At 44.5% G+C, this 20,591-nt stretch overlaps 1 protein-coding gene across 3 annotated transcripts in view; it reads left to right on the forward strand.

The window, feature by feature from the left end:
* The window catches only part of LOC147030968 (macrophage mannose receptor 1-like), a 355,425-nt gene that overhangs the window by 39,932 nt on the left and 294,902 nt on the right, over positions 1-20,591 (forward strand). For 2 of the 3 annotated variants that reach the window (XM_085875590.1, XM_085875593.1), the window contains exons 2-3: positions 14,121-14,179; positions 14,265-14,356. In XM_085875590.1, the coding sequence (XP_085731716.1) occupies positions 14,314-14,356 (43 nt within the window). In that variant the 5' untranslated portion in view covers positions 14,121-14,179; positions 14,265-14,313. The remainder of the gene's footprint in view (positions 1-14,120; positions 14,180-14,264; positions 14,357-20,591) is intronic. The other variant, XM_085875591.1, reaches the window with a different exon arrangement.

The following is a 20,591-nucleotide window of genomic DNA, read 5'->3' on the forward strand; positions in this document are numbered from 1 at the left end:
GGCATCACCTTCACCACGGCACGCATGGGCTCGGGTGCGAGTTCAATTCGCGAATCCCACGCATTGCACCCACGTAACCAAGCATGCAGGTATGCACACACACACATGGATAATCCCTTTACAAATCCAAATCTATCCATTTGTATCACGTTCGTGTGTGGTATCTACATACCTCTACCTTGCAGCAAGCAACTGCCGACTGTACTTCCCGATCGGGATACAAACTGCATGCAGAATACCGCGATCGACTGTAGGACACTCGCCATATGGCTTAAGCACTCAAGCAAGCACTCCAATGAAATGGTTAATAAGGAAAGCCTGGCTTGGCAAGGTCCATATGGATAATGTCGGGTCACCAATTTACCGTGGAAGAAAAGATGTCCGACATTTGGATTCCGAGTCAATTATCTTTTTTCACCCCCACCGGCCAACCCACTTGTCCTTCTTTCGGGAATTCTCGTACTGGAAATCCACCGATAAACCAGATCTCAAGCACATTTACACATTTTAATATATATATATATATATATATATATATATATATATATATATATATATATATTACACATTGTCGAGGCTCATATGAGAGCTAACACACAATGCACAGCAAGGGGGCATGAGACAAGAGGAGTGGGAGAGGGAAGGACAAAACAGTGGGGAACAAAGACATTAGATCTGTGGAAGGGAGAGGGATGGGGTAGCGAACATAGGACATACAAGATGGACATTACAGGGACTTTCAGGAAGGAAAGCAGGGAATTTGAAGGAGGTGGCTTTGGGGTAGATTAACGAGGGTAGAAAAGATCAAGGTTATGGATGGGGGAAGATAAGAGGTGATGGTGAACAGCTGTTTTGAAGGCCTGGAGGGAAGAATGGGATTGACAGAGTGTGGGAGTTTATTCCAAAGGTGGGAAAAAAGAGGAATGAAAGAGTGAAGGTGAGCAGTGATTCGTGATTTTGGTAGTTTTATCAGAAGGGGATTGTTGGCAGACCTTAAGCACCCTGCAGAAATATGGTGGGGACAAATCACAGACATAGCAGGCGGGGGGGGGGGAGCAAGACCAGAGAGGAGACAGTAGAAGACAGAACGACTTCTGACCTGTCTGCGGTGAGAGAGTGAGAGGCCCAATGACTCAGCTTCATCGTGGGAGATACCAATGATCCAAAATGCCTTAGTTTCCACAGCGTGAAGCCAAGAAAGGTGAGAGGCAGGAGCACCAGCTCAGAGGGGAGAGCAGTACTCCATCAGGCTGTGGACGAAAGCTTTGTATATGGTCAGGAGCTCAGGTGGGCTGAGGAAGGACTTTGCACGACAGAGGATTCCCAGTCGACGACTGCCTTTAGAGGCCAGGTTGGAAATGTGGCTTTCCCTGGAAAGATCATGGCAGATCGTGAGACCCAGAAGCTTGAATAAAAGGACTTATTCCAGAGGATTATTGAGAAAGTAGATGGGGGGTTTTCTCAACGGTCCTTTTGGAGAGACATCGTGAGTGTGAGATTTGTCAGAATAGAAAGACATGTTCCATGTGTTGGACCAGTTTGTGATTGTATCCTGATCTGCAGTGAGCGAAGAAGCTGCGGCTTGCCGGTCTGAGGGATGACAGATGGTTCAGCAGAGGGTGGAGTCATCAGCAAAGAGATATAGAGGATTTTCCAGAGAGTCGGAGAGATCATTGCTGAAAACCAGAAAAAGAACAGGGCCCAGAACGCTACCTTGAGGAACTCCAACCTGGACAGGAAGAGGGGATGAAAGAACTCCGTTTAGGGTCCACGTTGACTGCTACAGGAGAGGAAGTCTGCGAGCCATGAGTGGAGATGGACTTGGATACCACAGGAAGAGAGTTTGGTGAGCAGGGCAGGGTGCCAGACCATGTCAAAAGCACGTGATATGTCCAGGGATACGGCTCGGATTTCCTGTCTGGCATTGAGGACCTCCATCCATTGTTGGGAGAGGAGAAGCAGCATATTTCAGGGTCGAGTGACCTGGTCTGAAATCAAATTGATGATCGGAAATCAAGCCATTGGAGAAGAGGAAGGATTTAATGTCTGAAGCGATGTTGGAATTAATAAACTTGCTTATTGGGAGAAGGCTGATTGGTCTGGAGTTGCAGGGATCTTTTTTTGCAGCTTTTTATGCAGGGCAGTAATGCTTGCTGATTTCCAAGCAGATGGCAGATGACCTTGAGCAAATGAGAGGGTGAATAAAACAGAGACTGGTTGAGCAAGAGCAGAGGAGCAGGTTTTGAGGACATGTGGGCTGATGCCGTCTGGACCGGTTGCATAACACTGAACAACAAATTTCAAAAATTTTTTTTTTACTGGAGATGTGTAAAGTGATTAAGACTAATTTGGGTACGCTGATTTCAAAAATCATAACCGTTTTGCTGTATCACGTCGGGATTTTCAGGAACAGAAATATTCCCATTGCCTAGAAGTCAGGATTTCAATGAAATTTACATATGTATTTGACATGTCTATTTCGTACAATTGTTGTTAACTTGTGTTATATTTCTTTCTTTCAGATAAAGATGAGTAGGCGTTCCTGTACCAATCATCCTGACAACTTCTTTTATGTCTGTGGTCGGTATACCAAAAAAGATCAACAGCGAAGTATATCTCCAGCAGTGAAAATGAAGGCCGCCTACTTTCACTACTTCGGGTGTAAGGTGGGGGACCAAGAACAGAGCTGGGCACCACACATCTGCTGCACAAGCTGTCACACAACCTTGACTCAGTGGTTGGTGGGCAAGCGCGCGAGCATGCCATTTGCGGTGCCCATGATATGGCGTGAGCCGCAGAATCATCATGATGATTGTTATTTCTGCTGCACAAGCATCGCCGGCTTCAACAAGAAGAATAAAGGTCACATCAAGTACGCTGACTGCGTCTCTGCTCGTAAACCTGTGCCTCATGATGACGAGAACCCCGTTCCAACACCTCCAGCTGATCAGAACATAGCTGTAAGCAGTGGTGAAGAGGATGGTGATGATGAACCTTTTGAACCCGACACTCAAGAATCACACCTTCTGAACCAGGGAGACTTAAATGATCTTGTAAGAGATCTCTCGCTGTCAAAGGCGAAGGCAGAGCTGCTTGGATCAAGGCTGCAGCAGTGGAATCTACTTGAACCTAACACCAAGATATCCTTGTTCAGAGCACGTCACAGAGACATGGCTGAGTTCTTTGAGATGGAAGACACGATGACATTCTGCAGTGACATCAACGGTCTGTTGAAAGAACTTGGGTGTGATCACGATCCTGCAGACTGGCGCCTCTTCATCGACTCGGGGAAGAACAGCTTGAAGGCTGTTTTGCTCCACAATGGCAACGAGAAACCATCAGTCCCACTGGCTCACGCGTTCGGCATGACAGAGACCTATGAGACTATGCGGCAGCTGCTTGATTCCATCAAGTACAATGACTTCAACTGGCACATCTGCGGAGACTTGAAAGTGGTGGCGCTGTTGTCAGGCTACACGAAATACATGTGCTTCCTTTGTCTCTGGGATAGCAGAGACGACAAGAATCACTGGACGAAGAAAGATTGGGAAGAGCGAAAAGAGCATGTACCTGGTCGACACAACGTGAAGCATGTCGCCCTTGTCGACCCAGCCAAGGTTTTCCTTCCACCACTCCACATAAAGCTCGGCTTGATGAAAAGTTTTGTACGGGCAATGGATCTGAATGGGCGTGGGTTTTTATACCTCAAGGAAAAGTTTGGCAACACCTTGTCGGAGGCCAAGATCAAGGCTGGTGTCTTTGTTGGACCGCAAATCCGACAGATTATGAAGGACGAAACTTTTCCGACAACTCGAAACCCCAAAGAGCTGGCAGCGTGGAGGAGCTTCAAAGCTGTGACGGACAACTTCTTGGGGAACGAGCGCGCGGACAACGATGAAGAAATAGTGCAGCAGCTGCTGGAGTCCTTCAGGAAACTTGGCTCCAGGATGTCCCTGAAAATCCATTTCCTACACCAGCACCTGAACTTCTTCCCTGACAACTTGGGAGCAGTCTCGGACGAGCACGGCGAGCGATTCCACCAAGAGATTTCACTCATGGAGACGCGTTACCAAGGGCGGCACAACCCGAACATGATGGGCGATTTCTGCTGGTTCCTGCATCGTGAAACTGACACAGAGCAGCACAAACGCAAAGCCAAATGCCTAAAGCATTTTTAATTACATTCTAGTGGAGATTTTCTGTAATTTCTATAATTTTGAAGCATTCATGATGAAATAAATGAATAAATGAATTTTTGTAAATTTCATTGAAATCCTGACTTCTAGGCAACGGGAATATTTCTGTTACTGAAAATCCTGACGTGATACAGCAAAACGGTTATGATTTTTGAAATCAGCATACCCAAATTAGTCTAAATAACTTTACACATCTCCAGTAAAAAATTTTTGTTGTTCAGTGTAATCTGAGTTGAGATTTGACAGCAAACTCTCCACTTTGTCAGAAAATAAAGTCTCGGGACAGTTGGGTGTGACTGGGTAAGGTGGGTACAGAAACCTTACAATTTGAGGTAAGGGAGGGGATGGAGGGGGAACTTCCACCAGAAACATATTTGATTAGATGCCACCAGGATTTGGAGGAGGGAGAGAGCTTTGAGAGTTCAGACTTCAGATTAGAAAAATGTTGTTTTCTGGCTCTCCTGAGTGTAGATACACACTTGTTCTGAGCTTTATGTAAGGAACTGAGATTATCCTCAGTTGGATTTGCTTTCCATGAAGCAAAGGCAAGTTGTTTCAGGACAACTGCCTTGCCACAAGCTTCACTGAACCATGGGTGGGAGGAAGGGTAAGACAACTGAAGATGAGAGGGGATAAATCTGTGCTGAGAGAGAGCAAGTTTCTTTGAAAGAATTCCCAGGATGAGTTGATTTTGGAGAAAGTAGTGATGGGAGACCAGTCTTGAAGTTTGATGGCTGCTTGGAGACCCTGCCAGTCAACCTGAATAAAATGCCAGACTCGACGGTGCTGAGGTGGTTCTCCAATAACAGCCAGAGAGATGTTTACTCTGACAAGCACGTGGCCAGAAGAACCAATTGGAGCAGAGAAAGAGCAGCAGATATTGTCAGGGAAATTTGTCAAAATCAGATCCAGAAGAGATAGTGTACAATTGGTTGAGATCTGGGTCGGGAATTTAACCGATTGAGTCAGTCCCAGTGAGTCGCAGAAGTCTTTTGCTGAAGTGCCCTAACGGGTGAGAGAATAACCCACATTTAGCCAACTGGAAAGATGACAATTGAAGTCATCACATATGAGGAAGAGAGAGTTTGGATGAGAGAATACAAGTTGGTCCATGTTTCGGATAGTGAGGTGTAAATAGACTCATCACTGTTTGGTGGACGGTACAGTACACATATAAGCATGAGGTGGGAGTGGAGGGGAAGCCGAACCCAGAGGTATTCCTGGGGGTGTGGGGGAGTGAATAGAGTCTTTGATGAAGAGAGCAACTCCTCCACCAGGACGAGGCTCAGGTCTGTCATACTGGAGGAGGGAGTAACCAGGGAGAGATACGAGGGAGTCAGACACGTCTTGAGGCAGATTATGTCTGGCTTGTTAGTAGCAACCTGAATGGAAAGATCTGTAAGGTTTGAGCTAAGGCCACAGTTATTTGAGGTCCACACTGTTGATGAAGAGGGAGGAGAGGAGGCTTTGGGTGCAGGAGAGGGGAGTGGAGGGGGAGGATTGGACAAGACAAGGGAGGAGGGGGGGAGTAAGGAGAGTTGTTAAAAGAGTGTGGAGGATTGCAGAAGAGCTTGGGGAGGGAGTCGGTTGAGGAGGAGAAAAGGCTCTGTGGTGCTGGGTTGAGGTACAGTGGGGAGTAATAAGAGAGGGGGCAAAAGGCAGTTGAGGATTTGAGGAGGCAGAATGATGAGATGGAGGACAGAGGGCAGGGGAAAGAGGCAGCTTTGTGGATGAGGGGGGGGGAAGTTTGAGAAGGGTGAGTGAGGAGGGTGAATGGTGGTAGAAGGGGGAGTGGGGAGAGTTGAGGAACAAAGATGACGGGGGAATTCTTGAAAAAGCTGAGAAGGAAGCTTGGAGGGAGAAGAGTGTGATGGTTGCTTTGAGAGGGGGGGGGGGTGAGAATGGTGAGTTGGCACTGAAATTAGAAAAAATGACAAATGAAGGAAAGCGAGCATTCATAGTAAACTGGGTTAAAATTTTTTAGTTCAGAAATGCCATTAAAGACATTTCTTGATGGATGCAATAAAGGCAAATTCAGAGAATGGAGAGAAGAAATGCTGTAACAGTTGGACTTTTTCGACAAGGTATGAAGGAAAGGTCGAATTGAGAGCAGTCTGTTGAAATAAAAGAAGAGTAATGAATTATGATACAGTAATGAGAACCACACGTGTGAAAGAGGAAGATGAAGCATTATAAGAGATCGTTTTTAGATCCTCGTGGAGGATCTCTAAGTCTTACTCACGTTGTTGTTCTTCATCTTCTTCTTGTGGACTTTTTTGTTTCACAGCCTACAGTTTTCATCGAAACTTCCTGAAACTTGGCGTATATATGTAAAAATACCCTGCGCAGACAGTAACAATCTCCGATTTTGAAAATTCCTCCTAGAAAAAAAGTTATGACGTCAAAATATCTCCGCGAATGGAAATCGCCAAAAAAATTATCTCCGAAACTAGGCAAGCTCTTTGAATTCTGTTTGCGGGAATCGAACAGGGCATTAGCAGAGATGAATTACCGCACATATGATACATCACTATGACGTCATATCAATTTTTATGACGTCATTCCTATTTTTTGACATTTTTTGTTTCACAATCCAGAGTTTTCATCGGACCTTCGTGAAACTTGCCATGTATATGCAGAAAGCCCATGCGCAGGCAGTAACCATCTCCGATTTTGGAAATTCTTCCTCGAAAAAAAGTTGACGTCATAATATCGCCGGTAATGGAAATCGCCTAAAAAATTATCTCCGAAACTAGGCAAGCTTTTTGAATTCTGTTTGCGGGAATCGAACAGGGCATTAGCAGAGATGAATTACCGCACATATGATACATCACTATGACGTCATAATTTTTATGATGTCATTCCTATTTTTTGACATTTTTTGTTTCACAACCCAGAGTTTTCATCGGATCTTCGTGAAACTTGTCATGTATATGCAGAAAGCCCACCTGCAGGCAGGAACCATCTCAGATTTTGGAAATTCTTCCTAGAAAAAAAGTTGATGTCATCATATCGCCACTAATGAGAATCACCTATACCATTATCTCCAAAACTGGGCAAGCTGTTTGAATTTTGTTTGCGGGAATCAAGCCAGGCATTAGTACAGATAATTTATCACAAACCTGATACATCACAATGACGGCATATTCGTTTTTATGACGTCATCATTAAGAGGACGAGGATCTTAGCTCATTTGAGCTTGTCATTTTTTGATGGAGATTGCATAAGATGAGGTCAAGGAAAGGTTGAAGAAAAGACCGTGAGGTGACTGGTGAATTTGGATCGGTAAATGCAGAGGGTGGAAACAGATCACGTGGTTACTGGAGGTGTTTCGATAAAAGTGAATTTATTTATTGTTATTATTATTTTTTACAATAAGGATTGTGTAAGATTCAGAAAAGGAAAGGTTGAAATAAAATCGTGGAGGTGTATGGTGAATTTGTAACGATAAATGCAGAGTGAAGCTGATGGATCAATGGAAAGTACCAGGAAGAGGGTAGAGAGAGAAAGGAAGATGGGTAGAGACATGATTAAATCCAAGGCAAAATTATGCTGTAGTTCATGAAATAATTGGGCCAAGTGTACACGTTGTATGATACCTGCCCACCCCACAAGAAAGTGGGATTAATTGGAGCCATTAAAGTCGTAGCAATTTTAGAAGTTGTGACCTCATGCTCTACCTTTCTCAAAAAAAGGTGCCAATTGAATTTGTGTTTTTTACAGAGCTCATAATTATTATAATAATAAATAATATAATAATAATAAATAATAATAATAAATAATCAGAGCTCATAATTCTCAATGACTGGAGGTCGAGTTGAGTTTCACTTTTGGAACTCACGTGAGAAAATGCAAGTCTTTTAAACTAGCATCAGCATCTTTGCTCTTCCGCTCTTGCCTGATTAGAAAATAAGGTGCTGAGAGATTGCAGGGGAAGCTTTTGTGGGTCAGACTTCCCGGCTGAGCACACACTACAGACACTCAGGCAGGTTTATAACCATCGAGCTCAGCACTCGAAGGATTCCGACGCCCCTTACAATCAGGTCTTCAGTTATGATCATCACTAAAGCAGGATATTATAGTTTATGGTCATAATATGTTACTTAAAAGTCAAGGATATTGTTTTTTTCCCGAATATATGGTTGCTTCTCAGACTTGGTGGTGTTGCTTAATGGAGTGAGAGAGTGCTTTCAGTTTGAGAGGAAGGTCGATGGTTCACACCCTGGCCGAAAGTCATACCCAAGACTTTAAAAATGGTACGAGCTGCTTCCTTCCTTGATGCTCAGCATTTAAAAGAACAGAGCATGGACAAACAACAATGGGAAGGCAATGGCAAACCACCCACTTATGTATAACCCTTTCTAAGAAACTGCTTCGGTACCACCAATGCTCCGTAAAGAGTAGACTATGGTACAGGTAAAAGGCATTAATTATTGAAATATACTATACCAACCAAAATAGCTTTTAATACATTAAAAAAGTCTCATTGAAGGTTGTAGGAAAGCTTGTTTGGTGATCTTTCAATTAGCTGTCTGCTTTCGTTTTATACGGCTAGCAAAGTCGAATCTAAAACTGGAAGGGTATTCGGTGGAGTGCATCCCTCCACTACACTGATTAGTTTACGTTTTGTATCCCACTGATAGGCTAGATCTGGATTCGGACCTGAACTAAAATTGAATCGGCTTGTTCTTGTCACCGAACCAACTCGTCCACCAAATGTCGTCCGAATCCGTGCACACCGTTTTGAGATTTCGTGCTATTTATCGTTTTAGCCCTATCTCTCAATGGTGAAAAATCACTAAAAATATTCTCGGATCCAGATCCGGATTCGGATCTTCACCAAAATCGAATTATGTAATCTGTATCACATACCCAAGCTTTCCACCAAACTCTGTCCGAATCCTTGCACAACTTTTTGAGATATCCTATAAACAAACAGACAGACAGACAGGGGTGAAAACAATCTCCATTCACCTTCAGTTCAAAAAAAAAAGGAACGGTTCAACGTTCCTCTTCTTTTGTAAGTCTTAATCCCAACAAGTTATGGGTTGGTGACTTGGAATCACCTTCTCATTTCTCCATCCTATTTTCTTTTCTCAAACCCTTATTCTGCATCCACTGCATCCCTCCGCCACAATCTCTGTCTTCCTCTTCATGTTTTCTCTCTAATCGGCTCATTCCATACTTTCTTGATTGGTTCTTCATCTTTTATTCTCATCATGCGCCCAAACCTAGCCTCTGCAATCTTTTCTGTCGTATATGCACCTCCAGCTCTCTTGGGTATCTCCTCATTCCTCCGCCGCTCTCAGGGTGTGAACCACCGACTCTTGAGAATCCACTGAAGCACTCTCATCTCTGTCCTCTCCAGCAACTCCTCTTCCCTTTTTTTGTATACATACTCGAGGCTTGTGAAAGAGCTGGAATTAGTACACTGGATGGATCAGGACAAATCCGAGGGGGGAAACACCAACAGCAGAGTTGAAGGCCAGACTGGAGGTATACTTGGACAGACAATGGGTGTGGGGAGGAATGAGGGGCAGGAGAGGATGCATAGGGTGACAAGATCAATACAGAAGGACACACTCTGGAGGGAAAGGTGGAAATTTGGAATGAGGAGGGACTGGAGTGGGGTTGGGGGCAGGAGTTAACACTCAGAACTCACCCGAACTCCACTCCAAAAACTTATCCTCAGAACTGACTCAAACTCAATCCTTCCATCATATATGACACCACTAACCTCATTCTACCTTATCCATGCTGCCTTTACTCTGGCCTGGTATTCTGCTTCACAATCTACTCCTTCCTTTAGAGTTTAGTGTGTTTTTTTTAATTCATAGTCGAGGCTGGTGGAAAGGCTAGCACACTGAATGGATCAGAATGTAACAGACAAAAACCAGACGCAAACTAGAAGGGCACCTGGTTGAGCTTATACCTTCACTACGCAATACCTGATCCTGACTTGGGTGTCAAGTTAGACAAATAACCAAAAAACACCCCCAACAAATTGTTTCAATTTTTATTTTATCTTGTCACAAAAAGGGAGAAGAGTTTTGACACTTCTCGAGGTGATGAGTTTGGATCGTCTCACGAGAGGTGGGCTTGTGGCGTGCGGGATGGATGGCCAAGAGAGAAGCATTCGCCTCAGTGAGAGGGGGAGTGGAGACTTGGTTCAGTGCAGACAGGAGGAATAGCCTCAGTGAGAGAGGGAAGGCAGAGTAGGTTCAGCACAGAGAGAAGGAATTTCCTCAGTGAGAGAGGTAGGGCAGAGTAGGTTCCGAACAGAGAGGAGTCACCTCAGTGAGAGAGGGAGGGCAGAGTAGGTTCCGCACAGAGAGGAGGAGTCACCTCATTGAGAGAGGTAGGGCAGAGTAGGTTCCGAACAGAGAGGAGTCACCTCAGTGAGAGAGGGAGGGCAGAGTAGGTTCCGCACAGAGAGGAGGAGTCACCTCAGTGAGAGAGGGAGGGCAGAGTAGGTTCCGCACAGAGAGGAGGAGTCACCTCATTGAGAGAGGTAGGGCAGAGTAGGTTCCGAACAGAGAGGAGTCACCTCAGTGAGAGAGGGAGGGCAGAGTAGGTTCCGCACAGAGAGGAGGAGTCACCTCAGTGAGAGAGGGAGGGCAGAGTAGGTTCCGCACAGAGAGGAGTCACCTCAGTGAGAGAGGGAGGGCAGAGTAGGTTCCGCACAGAGAGGAGGAGTCACCTCAGTGAGAGAGGGAGGGCAGAGTAGGTTCCGCACAGAGAGGAGGAGTCACCTCAGTGAGAGAGGGAGGGCAGAGTAGGTTCCGCACAGAGAGGAGTCACCTCAGTGAGAGAGGGAGGGCAGAGTAGGTTCCGCACAGAGAGGAGGAGTCGCCTCAGTGAGAGAGGGAGGACAAAGTAAGTTCAGCACAGAGAGGAGTTGCCTCAGTGAGAGAGGGAGGACAAAGTAGGTTCAGCACAGAGAGAAGGAGTCGCCTCAGTGAGAGAGGGAGGACAAAGTGGGTTCAGCACAGAGAGGAGTCGCATCAGTGAAAGAGGGAGGGCAAAGTAGGTTCCGCACAGAGAGGAGGAGTCACTTCAGTGAGAGAGGGAGGACAAAGTAGGTTCAGCACAGAGAGAAGGAGTCGCCTCAGTGAGAGAGGGAGGACAAAGTAGGTTCAGCACAGAGAGAAGGAGTCGCCTCAGTGAGAGAGGGAGGACAAAGTAGGTTCAGCACAGAGAGAAGGAGTCGCCTCAGTGAGAGAGGGAGGGCAAAGTAGGTTCCGCACAGAGAGACGGAAGTTTTCCTCGCCTGAGGGCAGGTGGCCTGTCCGTTCTTCGTCGCTTGCTCGCCTGCTTCGTCATTTGGTTCGTTGCTGCTTTGACGCCATCTGCATGGACGTCCGTCCGTCTGTGCTCGAGTCTGGTTGTGTGTGGCGCTTTTTGAGTTCTTTGTTTCTTTTGTAAATAATTATTTATTGTGAATTACATGTTTCCGCTTTTCTCCTCTCAACCGGCTATTTTGTTGTGATCATTTTTCCCCCTGTTATTGTGGTCGGGGATAAACCCCGTTAAATCAGAGCTTAGGTTCCCATGTGCTTCCTGTGATTGCCAAGCGCGCGAAGCCGCCATTAATTGTTTGCCGTTCAAGGGATTAAAAGCCAGTTTGGTCCATCAGTCCAGCGGTCGGTGTTAACAGACTGCTGGACATGACAACATAACATGCAAAGGCCATGCTCTCCGAAGACCCCAGGACAAGAGTAAATGGTGCGATGGAATGGCACTGGTCCATTTTTTGATTCACAGGATGGCATATAGATGGCACTGCTAAAATTACGTGCCCGCTGCATCTCCATAGCTCTTATTATACAACTATTGTACATCACCCCTCGCTATTCCATCTCCAGACTGTGCACGACGTCTTTATCGAGCACCGAAAGTCTTTGGTGCCCATTGATGACGCATGCCGAAAGGGAGTACTCAGTTTTTACTCTTTGTTGGGTAGTCGATAAAGTCGAAAAAAAAGTTGTTTTTTTTTGATCTACCCTTATTATCACTTTTTCCATTGATATGTTTGTCTGTATGTCTGTCTGTTCGGTCCAGTGCTCCGTTAATACAATGGCGATTTCGATGAAACTTGGTGTTTAGGTTCATACCATGACCTAGTTGTGTGCAAAACCGTTGCTATGGAGACCACCGTTGCCGAGCAACAGGACTTTGAAATTTTTGAAAAATCATAAAAAATTTATTTTTTCGAAAATCAAAAATCGGGCCATGAGCGACTGTGGGCAGTACATTCAGCCATATTGTCAAAAATTTCCAGCCGAATCCTATGAAAACTGTCGGAGAAGATAGACTTTGAATGAACCCTGGTCGAAAACAATAAAGAAACCAAGTTCGTTATATCTCAGAGACTATGAGTCAGATATACATGAAACTGGTATGGTAGGTTCATGGTATGTCTTAGTTATGTGTGAGAAAGAACCTTTGCTATGGACCCCTCCGTTGCCTAGCAACGGCCGAAAAACTTCTAAATGTGGGGGTAATTTAACGAAAAAACAATCTGCAGCATTAACCCTTGAAGCTAGAATCATGAATTTTCTTGTGCTTAATCCTCAGGTCATTCCCCATCGAACAGGCCCATCGCATCAGGTTCTATTGGGTAGGTGACTACCCATGTCGCCTACCGGCTTGTTTTATTGTTTGTTTGTTTGTGCGGACGATATCTCAGTCATCCTTTGATCTAGGAAGCTGAAATTTAGGCACAATAGTGAACAAGTGCTTTGGCAAAAACGAATATTTTTATTTTTTGATCAATCGATTAATTGATTAATTACTTAATTATAATTGATTTATTAATTACCTATTTATTTTCTTGCTCATCTGGACGATATCTCAGGCACCTTTTGAGCAAGGAAGCTGATATTTGGACAGTCAGTGACCAAGTGATTTGGCTATTAACGGTATTTTTGATTTATTTATTAATCAATTAAAATTATTTATTTTTTCAATTAATTACTTAATTTTCAAAAAGTTACACATTCGGATGACACAGCGGTGGTTTCGGTATGCTATAAGCCAATTGATTAAGAAATTAATTTTTTTTACGATAATTATTTATCTATCTATCTATCTATCTATCTATAATTCCAGCAATGTGTGTGTGTGTGTGTGTGTGTGTGTGTGTGTGTGTGTGTGTGTGTGTGTGTGTCTGTGTGTGTGTGTGACTGCTGCTTCTCGACAACCACTGGTCCGATCTAATTGAAACTTGTGAGCTATATTGCTGGGGTCCTGTGGATGTGCCTTTTCAAGGTTTGATATTAATCGGACAAGTGCTTCCCAAGTTATGGCCATTTATTTACCAACCAATGACAGGACACGTTGCTGCGTAGGCGTGGCCGTTGGGGAAGAGATCCTCAGCCGCGTTCCCCATTACGGGTTACAACGTATGGACTTTCGGATAGTGATGACTTACTGTATTCTAATAATTTCTCGATTTCTTATGCGCATTTATAGATAAACACAATGCCCCAATCCAGTCGTCGTTTACGAGAGGGAAGGAACCGCTGTGTGATTGTTTTTTTTGTTTGTTTGTTTGTTTTTTGCACATACGTTTTTTTTTTTTTTTTTTTTTTTTGCTCTTCCCTTTGTGTTTTTCCTTGCGATGACATTGCGAAAAGGCAAAAATACGTTGGCGCTAATTGAATAATTGGCCATTAAAACTAAATTGCGAATAATCGTAACTGCGATATGCGAACTTCCGGACAGTGAGGACTTAACTTCCGGATGTGCCGTTTCCTCAGCAATGTTGTTTATGAAGAGGTGCTAACCAGATAAAGGTGTGTACATGTAGACAATTTTTATTATTATTTACTTATTGAAGAAAAATTTTTCTGAAAATTTTTTTTTTTTAAGTGCACAACTTTTTTTTGTTTCCATGTGTCAAAACGGTGTGGCCTTTGGAAGTGTTAAGAAATTCAGCTCAACTCAACCTGCTGGCCAACAAAATACATCTCAATTTGGTGGTATGCTTTGCAAACTATTTTTTTTAAACTATTTTAAAACTAAAACAATTCGAACATGGAATACCTAATGACACTGTACTTTCAGGTCTCCTACAAATCCTACCCTGTCGCCTCACCGTGGCATAGGAGTGGCAATGGTCAATGGCAGCGAATGTCATGGCAAGCAAGGACAGGGAGGTAAACTTTATTTTAATTTGGATTTTAATTAACTCTGTGTGTGTAAGTATCACAGCAGTTGTTACTTCAATGCAAGCGATAATTCGTGGAATGCATGTGAACATTCCGTACGGGCACGCACTACTTCCGGATAGTGATGACTTACTGTATTCTAATAATTTCTTGATTTCTTATGCGCATTTATAGATAAACACAATGCCCCAATCCAGTAGTTGTTTACGAGAGCGAAGGAATGGCCTGTGTGGTTGTTGTTTCTGGCACGCGGTTTGAAAGTTTTTTGTTTTTTTTGCATGTACGGCCACGCACGTATGGCCACACACGTACGGGCATGCACTAGTTGATATTAATTGTGCAACTAATCAATCAATTATTGTACACCGCTCCCTCCCAATTCTATCTCCATGTGCTGCACAGCGGCATCGCCGGATGCCAAAGGCACCCCGGAAATGTCACACGCTGGAGGATATGTTATTTATCTATTTATTTATTTATTCGGCATGGGGACGGTGAACTTTGAATGTACCTCTACTTGTTCTTTCATTTAATTCTCCTCAACTTTACACACCTTTCATTGGCATCTCAATTAGATTAATGGGGGAATTGAACATCCAATTTCTATAAAACGCAGCAGGGGCTGGCAGAAGAATGGATGGATGATTTTCCTCATGTTGCAGGCACAGAGGGTTTTTAAGACCTTTTCATTAGCTGGGATATGCAAACCTGGACAGGTCACCACTCCAATGCAGGACACTTGACTGACTCACTTCCACCAAGGAGGTGCTCATTTTGCTGACATTATAAGGATGGCAGGCTGTGTTATACACACATCTGTGTGTTAAACAACAGGTAATGTCAACCTGATTGGTGTTATTTTGACATGGATGGGCTTGAATTCAGGATCTTATGGTCCTAAGCCAACTACCTTAACCATTAAGGCACTAACAAGCTCATAAGAATAGTGCCAAAGTGGCATGCTCACTTTTGAGCCGTCTTGTTCACTTGGGGACGAGCGGAATTGCCTTCATGTCAGTGTGGCAACTTCCAGACTGCAGGCAATCAAGTGCAGGACTGCCCAACTCACCACTGCAAGGGGGATGGCAGTAGCTACAAAGCCTGACACCACACACCCACATTTGGCTGAGGACAGCAACTTTTATTTCATAGATCCCACACTTGAGCAATATCGAAAAATAAATACAATAAAAAGAATAAGATGTCCAGTCTGGGTTCTTTTCCCAAACCCAACAATAAACTGTCATGATAGTGCTTTGCTGGTAATGCATTGGATTAACGAGTACAGTCATCTGTTGTATGGAATGTTGAGCCAGTATCTCATCCACAAGCATAAATTGTTTGTGGACATTAAAGATTCCACCTTGTCTTTTACAAGAGTTGGCCATTGTATGCCAGCACGTGGGGTGCCACCAAAACATCCTTATGATGTCATCCTCGCAAAATTTCAGTCGTGGGCTTATGCTGGTCACTTTCGAGTAGTGGCTTCTGCGGAACTCTTAGTACTAAAGAACGGGTTAGTAATACAGCATTACATTGCATATGAGGATTCCACTATTATCCTTCATGGACTTAATCAAACCAGCCAAGCAATGACCCATACACTAAACAATTTAGAGGTAATTAAAAGTGTTCAAAAACTTTTACTCAGCAAGCAAAATATCTAGAAATAGCCAAGGATGTTTATATATTTTTGTTCACGTTACAGTTTAATAAGGTAAGATCGCTCACTTGTTGACGGATAGCTCAGTGGATAGTGTGCTCGTCATTGAGCTGTCTCACGTGGTGATTCCTTATTCGCCCCCGTTGGACTTAGTCCGAAACGGGGGATTATGGATTTGGTCTCGAGTTTTGCGCACGTGTGTGTGTGTGTGTGTGTGTGTGTGTGTGTGTGTGTGTGTGTGTGTGTGTGTGTGTGTTTGTGTGTGCGTGCGTGCTTGCATCCGCAACCATATCTCGGATATGTATGGACCAATTTTATTTGTACTTGGCAAAAAGACAACATATGATGGTGGACATATGTACATCATTTTGTTTCGTGATGCGATCAAAGATGGCCGACCGGCGGCAATTTTATTTGTAAAAACAAGCAAACCCGATGTCAAACACGTCCTCAACCATTTCTCGGACATGCATTAACCGATCGTGTTCAAACTTGCCACACAGATAATGAATGATGGCTTACATATGCACGTCATTCTTTTTTTTTTAGAAATCACATCCAAGATGGCCGACTGGCAGCCATTTTGTTACTTAAATGTGTCTCCACAGCCATTTCTCAGACGTGCATGGTCCGATTTTGTTCAAACTTGGCAAAAGCACAGTACACAATGACATATGCCTGCACCTAACTTCTTTTTTGCGATCTGATCAAAGATGGCTGGCTGGTAGACTGGTGGCCATTTCAGTTGTACATAAATCTGGGCTAGGCCTTAAACTCTGAACAGGAAAATTACTAAAACAACGGGGGCAATGACATTTTATATCTTTTTTTACTTGTTCATTCTAATGGTTGCTTTTTCTTTTCTTTTATCTCTTTTACTCTTTATTTCTCTCTTTCGTTATCTATCTGCATCAGGAGATGTGAATTCTTGCAGAAAGTTTTCTGAAAGGTTCCACTAGCTGTGCCTGGATGAGGGTAGTGGAGTAGTGGTTGAAACCCGAATCCCATCCAGGTTCCTCCTGATGACTCTATCTTTGCTCTTTACTTCCCTGGCTTCCTTCTGATGAATCCAATGCAGTATTTGGTCTTCCGTTTGATTCCATTCCCCACGGGATCATCGTTGGCAGTGTGGCAGTATGGCAGTATTCTCTCATTGTCAATGCCAAAGGAATGTCATCATCACATTTCCATGGTGTGTTAGATGGTAAGAATGCAGTTAATATAATCAAAAGATTAGAAAAAACTCATAGATTAAGTTAATGGGGTATGGATACAGCACAGACATGATAGGCCATCATAGCCTCTTGCATGTAATGTGTAAAGTTTCCTTATATGTGATGTATTCTTCAATCCAGCAGTTCTACATGCAAAAGGACATTGTTATTTCTAAATAGTGTGTTAAATAAAAGTAAAAGCCCAGCCAGCCATGTTTTTATTTCTTTATTTGTATGAAGCCTGTGGCTGCTGGCTGCATCATTTTTCTGGGGGCACAGTTGTGCTGCTGATGTAGGCCCCTGTCACCAGGAAGGTAGTACTCATTTTGCCGACCTCAGAAAAATGACAGGCTGAGGCAACCTACCTGGTGTTAATTCAACCGAACAACAGGGGCTTGAACTCAAGACCCCATAATCTTAAGCCAGCCTCCTTAACTATCGGATGTCGATATACCTCCTCTGGTCGTAACCATAGAAGGTCATATCCTTGCCCTTTGGGTCCAAACACAGGCATCATCCCAACTGACTGGAAGAGAGGCCTTGTTGTGTCCCTCTCTGGAAAAGGAAGGGTGATCTCCAGGACTGCAACAACTACCGAGGGGTGATGCTGCTCTCAGTGCCGGGCAAGGTCTTTGCTCGGATAATTCTTAATAGGGTTCGCCACGGTCTGCTTGAGCACCAGTGCCCAGAGCAGTCAGCCTTTACACCAAAGAGGTCAATGATTGACCGTATCCTTGCCCTTCGTGTCCTCACCGATCACAGACGAGAGTTTCGGCAGGGGCATCTTGCAGCCTATGTTGATCTCTGTAAAGCGTTCGATTCAGTGAATTGGGATGTCCTCTGGAGGATTCTTGGTCTTCGTGGGGTGCCACCAAAACTGATCAATCTGATGTCTGAACTTTACTCTGGTACTGAGAGTGCTGTGAGATGTGGTGATACCATCTCTGACTTATTTCCAGTTGTTACTGGAGTTCTTCAGGGGTGTGTACTGGCCCCCACACTTTTCAGCACTTGTATGGACGATTCTGGGGAAGATGTCGGAGTGATCAAGCTGCGGTGCATCATTTTCGAATGTCAGGATCTCTGACTTTGATTTCGCAGATGATGCAGTCATCTTTACAGAGACTTTCGATATCCTCTTGGGGGCCCTCGAGGTGCTGAATGAGGAGTCTGAGCCGCTGGGATTACGGGTTTCTTGGGTCAAAACTAAGATCCAGGCTTTCGGTGACATCTTGGATGCTGCTGTCCTGTCTGTGTCTGTTTGTGATGAGGATGTTGAGGCCACGGAGAGATTCACTTTCCTTGGCAGTGATATTCATGTCTCTGCTGGCTGAAAGCCAGAGGTCAATAGATGTCTGGGTCATGCCTGGGGAGTCATGGAGTCACTGGATCATGGGGGTTTGGTGCTGCCGGTACCTGTGCGGGAGGACGAAAGCCCGAGTCTTCAGGTTCTTGGTGATTCCAGTCTTACTCTACGGATATGAGATTTGGACTCTGACAAGGGATCTGAGACAGAGACTTAATTCCTTTGGTACCAGGTCTCCTTGGAGAATCCTTGGCTATCGCTGGTCGGACTTTGTGTCCATCGAGCGGTTGCTGAGAGAGACTTAAATGAGATCTGTTACCTGCATAGTCCGTGAGCTTCAGCCGCTGCTGTATGGACATGTGGCTTGTTTTCCTGACTCTGATCCTGCTCACCAGATTCTCTCAGCGAGGGAGTCTCTTGAGTGGAGGAGGCCAATGGGCCGACCACGTGCCTCGTGGTTGCAGCAGTTGATCGGCATCTCGAGGAGATGGGGTTGGGCCAGGCATCTGCTTGGGGGATGGCCAGACGGAGGTCCTTGGAGTACCGGCGGAAAGTGGACGCAGCGACGCGCTGCTCCGGCGCATGCTCCCATACCTGACCTGACCTGACCTTAACCATTTCACCAACACCAGGCTAAGCCAGCTTGGTGTCAGCCCCAGATCATTTTTTCCTTTTTGCCACAGCAGACCATTGATATAATTACTCATTATTTGCCCACAACTGTACCACAGATACATTAGTCATTTATTTCTTGTCCACACCCTTATTACAGATCCAGTGATTAATTATTTATGATTGGCCACAATGTACATCTCACTACCCACCTGTGCACAGCAAAGGCCCCACATCCCTCAACAAAGCATCTTATCAAACAGTTCATGTTTTTGTGTTTGTATCAATACGGAACAATTCTGTTTATTTATTAATTTGTTCGAGCTTATTGATGAGAGACCCTTTCATTGTTTCTGAACTTGTCCACCATGTGGCCATCATGAAGGCAATCCTTCATGCCAGAGCATGTGATCACAAGTTCCTTTCTCCTGACGTTGTCTTTTCTTTCTGTTTTGGACAAAAGGAATCTGACCAGTCTGAGTCATACAAGGAACCAAACTTCCAAGAACGCTCAAAGTCGGGTCAGGCTGAATAACAAAGTGATTGCAACTTTCCATCTGCTTCTCACTACAAGCACATTTTGTGGTTGAGATAGGAGTAAAATGCTCACGGTTTGTTTGGATTTCTGCACCAGCATCTTCCTTTGACAGCCGCTCACCTTTCACCCAACCCTGTCTTGTTTATCCGGTTACACGAGAGATCACACAAGGAACTTGGATGCAGAAGGCCATTTGGCCCATCCAGCCTGCTGTACATCTACACAACATCAATTCAACCAGTTTATCAACATAAATTCACTTGAGGAGGGATGTGGGAGGTAAAGGAGTGGGGATGATAATCGTGGGGTGAGCACAGACATCGCCAGGTTATTTCATGCACATATATAAAATATTACTTAAAATGATCTTTTGGAGGTGCAGGGGTTGAACAGGGTTGTAGGGTGGCGGATGGAACAAATACAGACAACACATTCACCTTTTGAGGACACCTTCACCGATATCACAGTCACGACACAGGTATGCAATCTCCCATCCACACTTCAGCTACCTACCGTTCCTGCCAATATCCAGGTACCCCTTAATCCCTTGATACCTATCGAACACTTACTATTGTTGATACCCTTTATTAACTTAAACATCTCCACCAGATCCCCTCCTAATTAATCTTCTTTATATATGTGGTGTGATGAAAGTGTACGACGTGTGATTCATCAAGGGGTGTGCTGTCTCTCGGATGGACGTTAAACTGGGCGTCCCATCTGCTGGCATCGGTTGGTGGACGTAAAAAATCCAACGGTGTCCTTCGCGAAGCGTCGGCGAGCTATTGCTGGCATCCTGACCAAATTCGAAATACCTACCATCATCATCAGAGGGCATTGCACCAGCAGCACAGCTAATAATGGCACCCCGCAGCCTTGTGCGAAAGGGA

This window comes from Eptatretus burgeri, chromosome 3 (assembly GCF_056783735.1).
Source record: "Eptatretus burgeri isolate ZD-2024b chromosome 3, Ebu_testis_v1, whole genome shotgun sequence".
Classification (NCBI taxonomy): domain Eukaryota; kingdom Metazoa; phylum Chordata; class Myxini; order Myxiniformes; family Myxinidae; genus Eptatretus; species Eptatretus burgeri.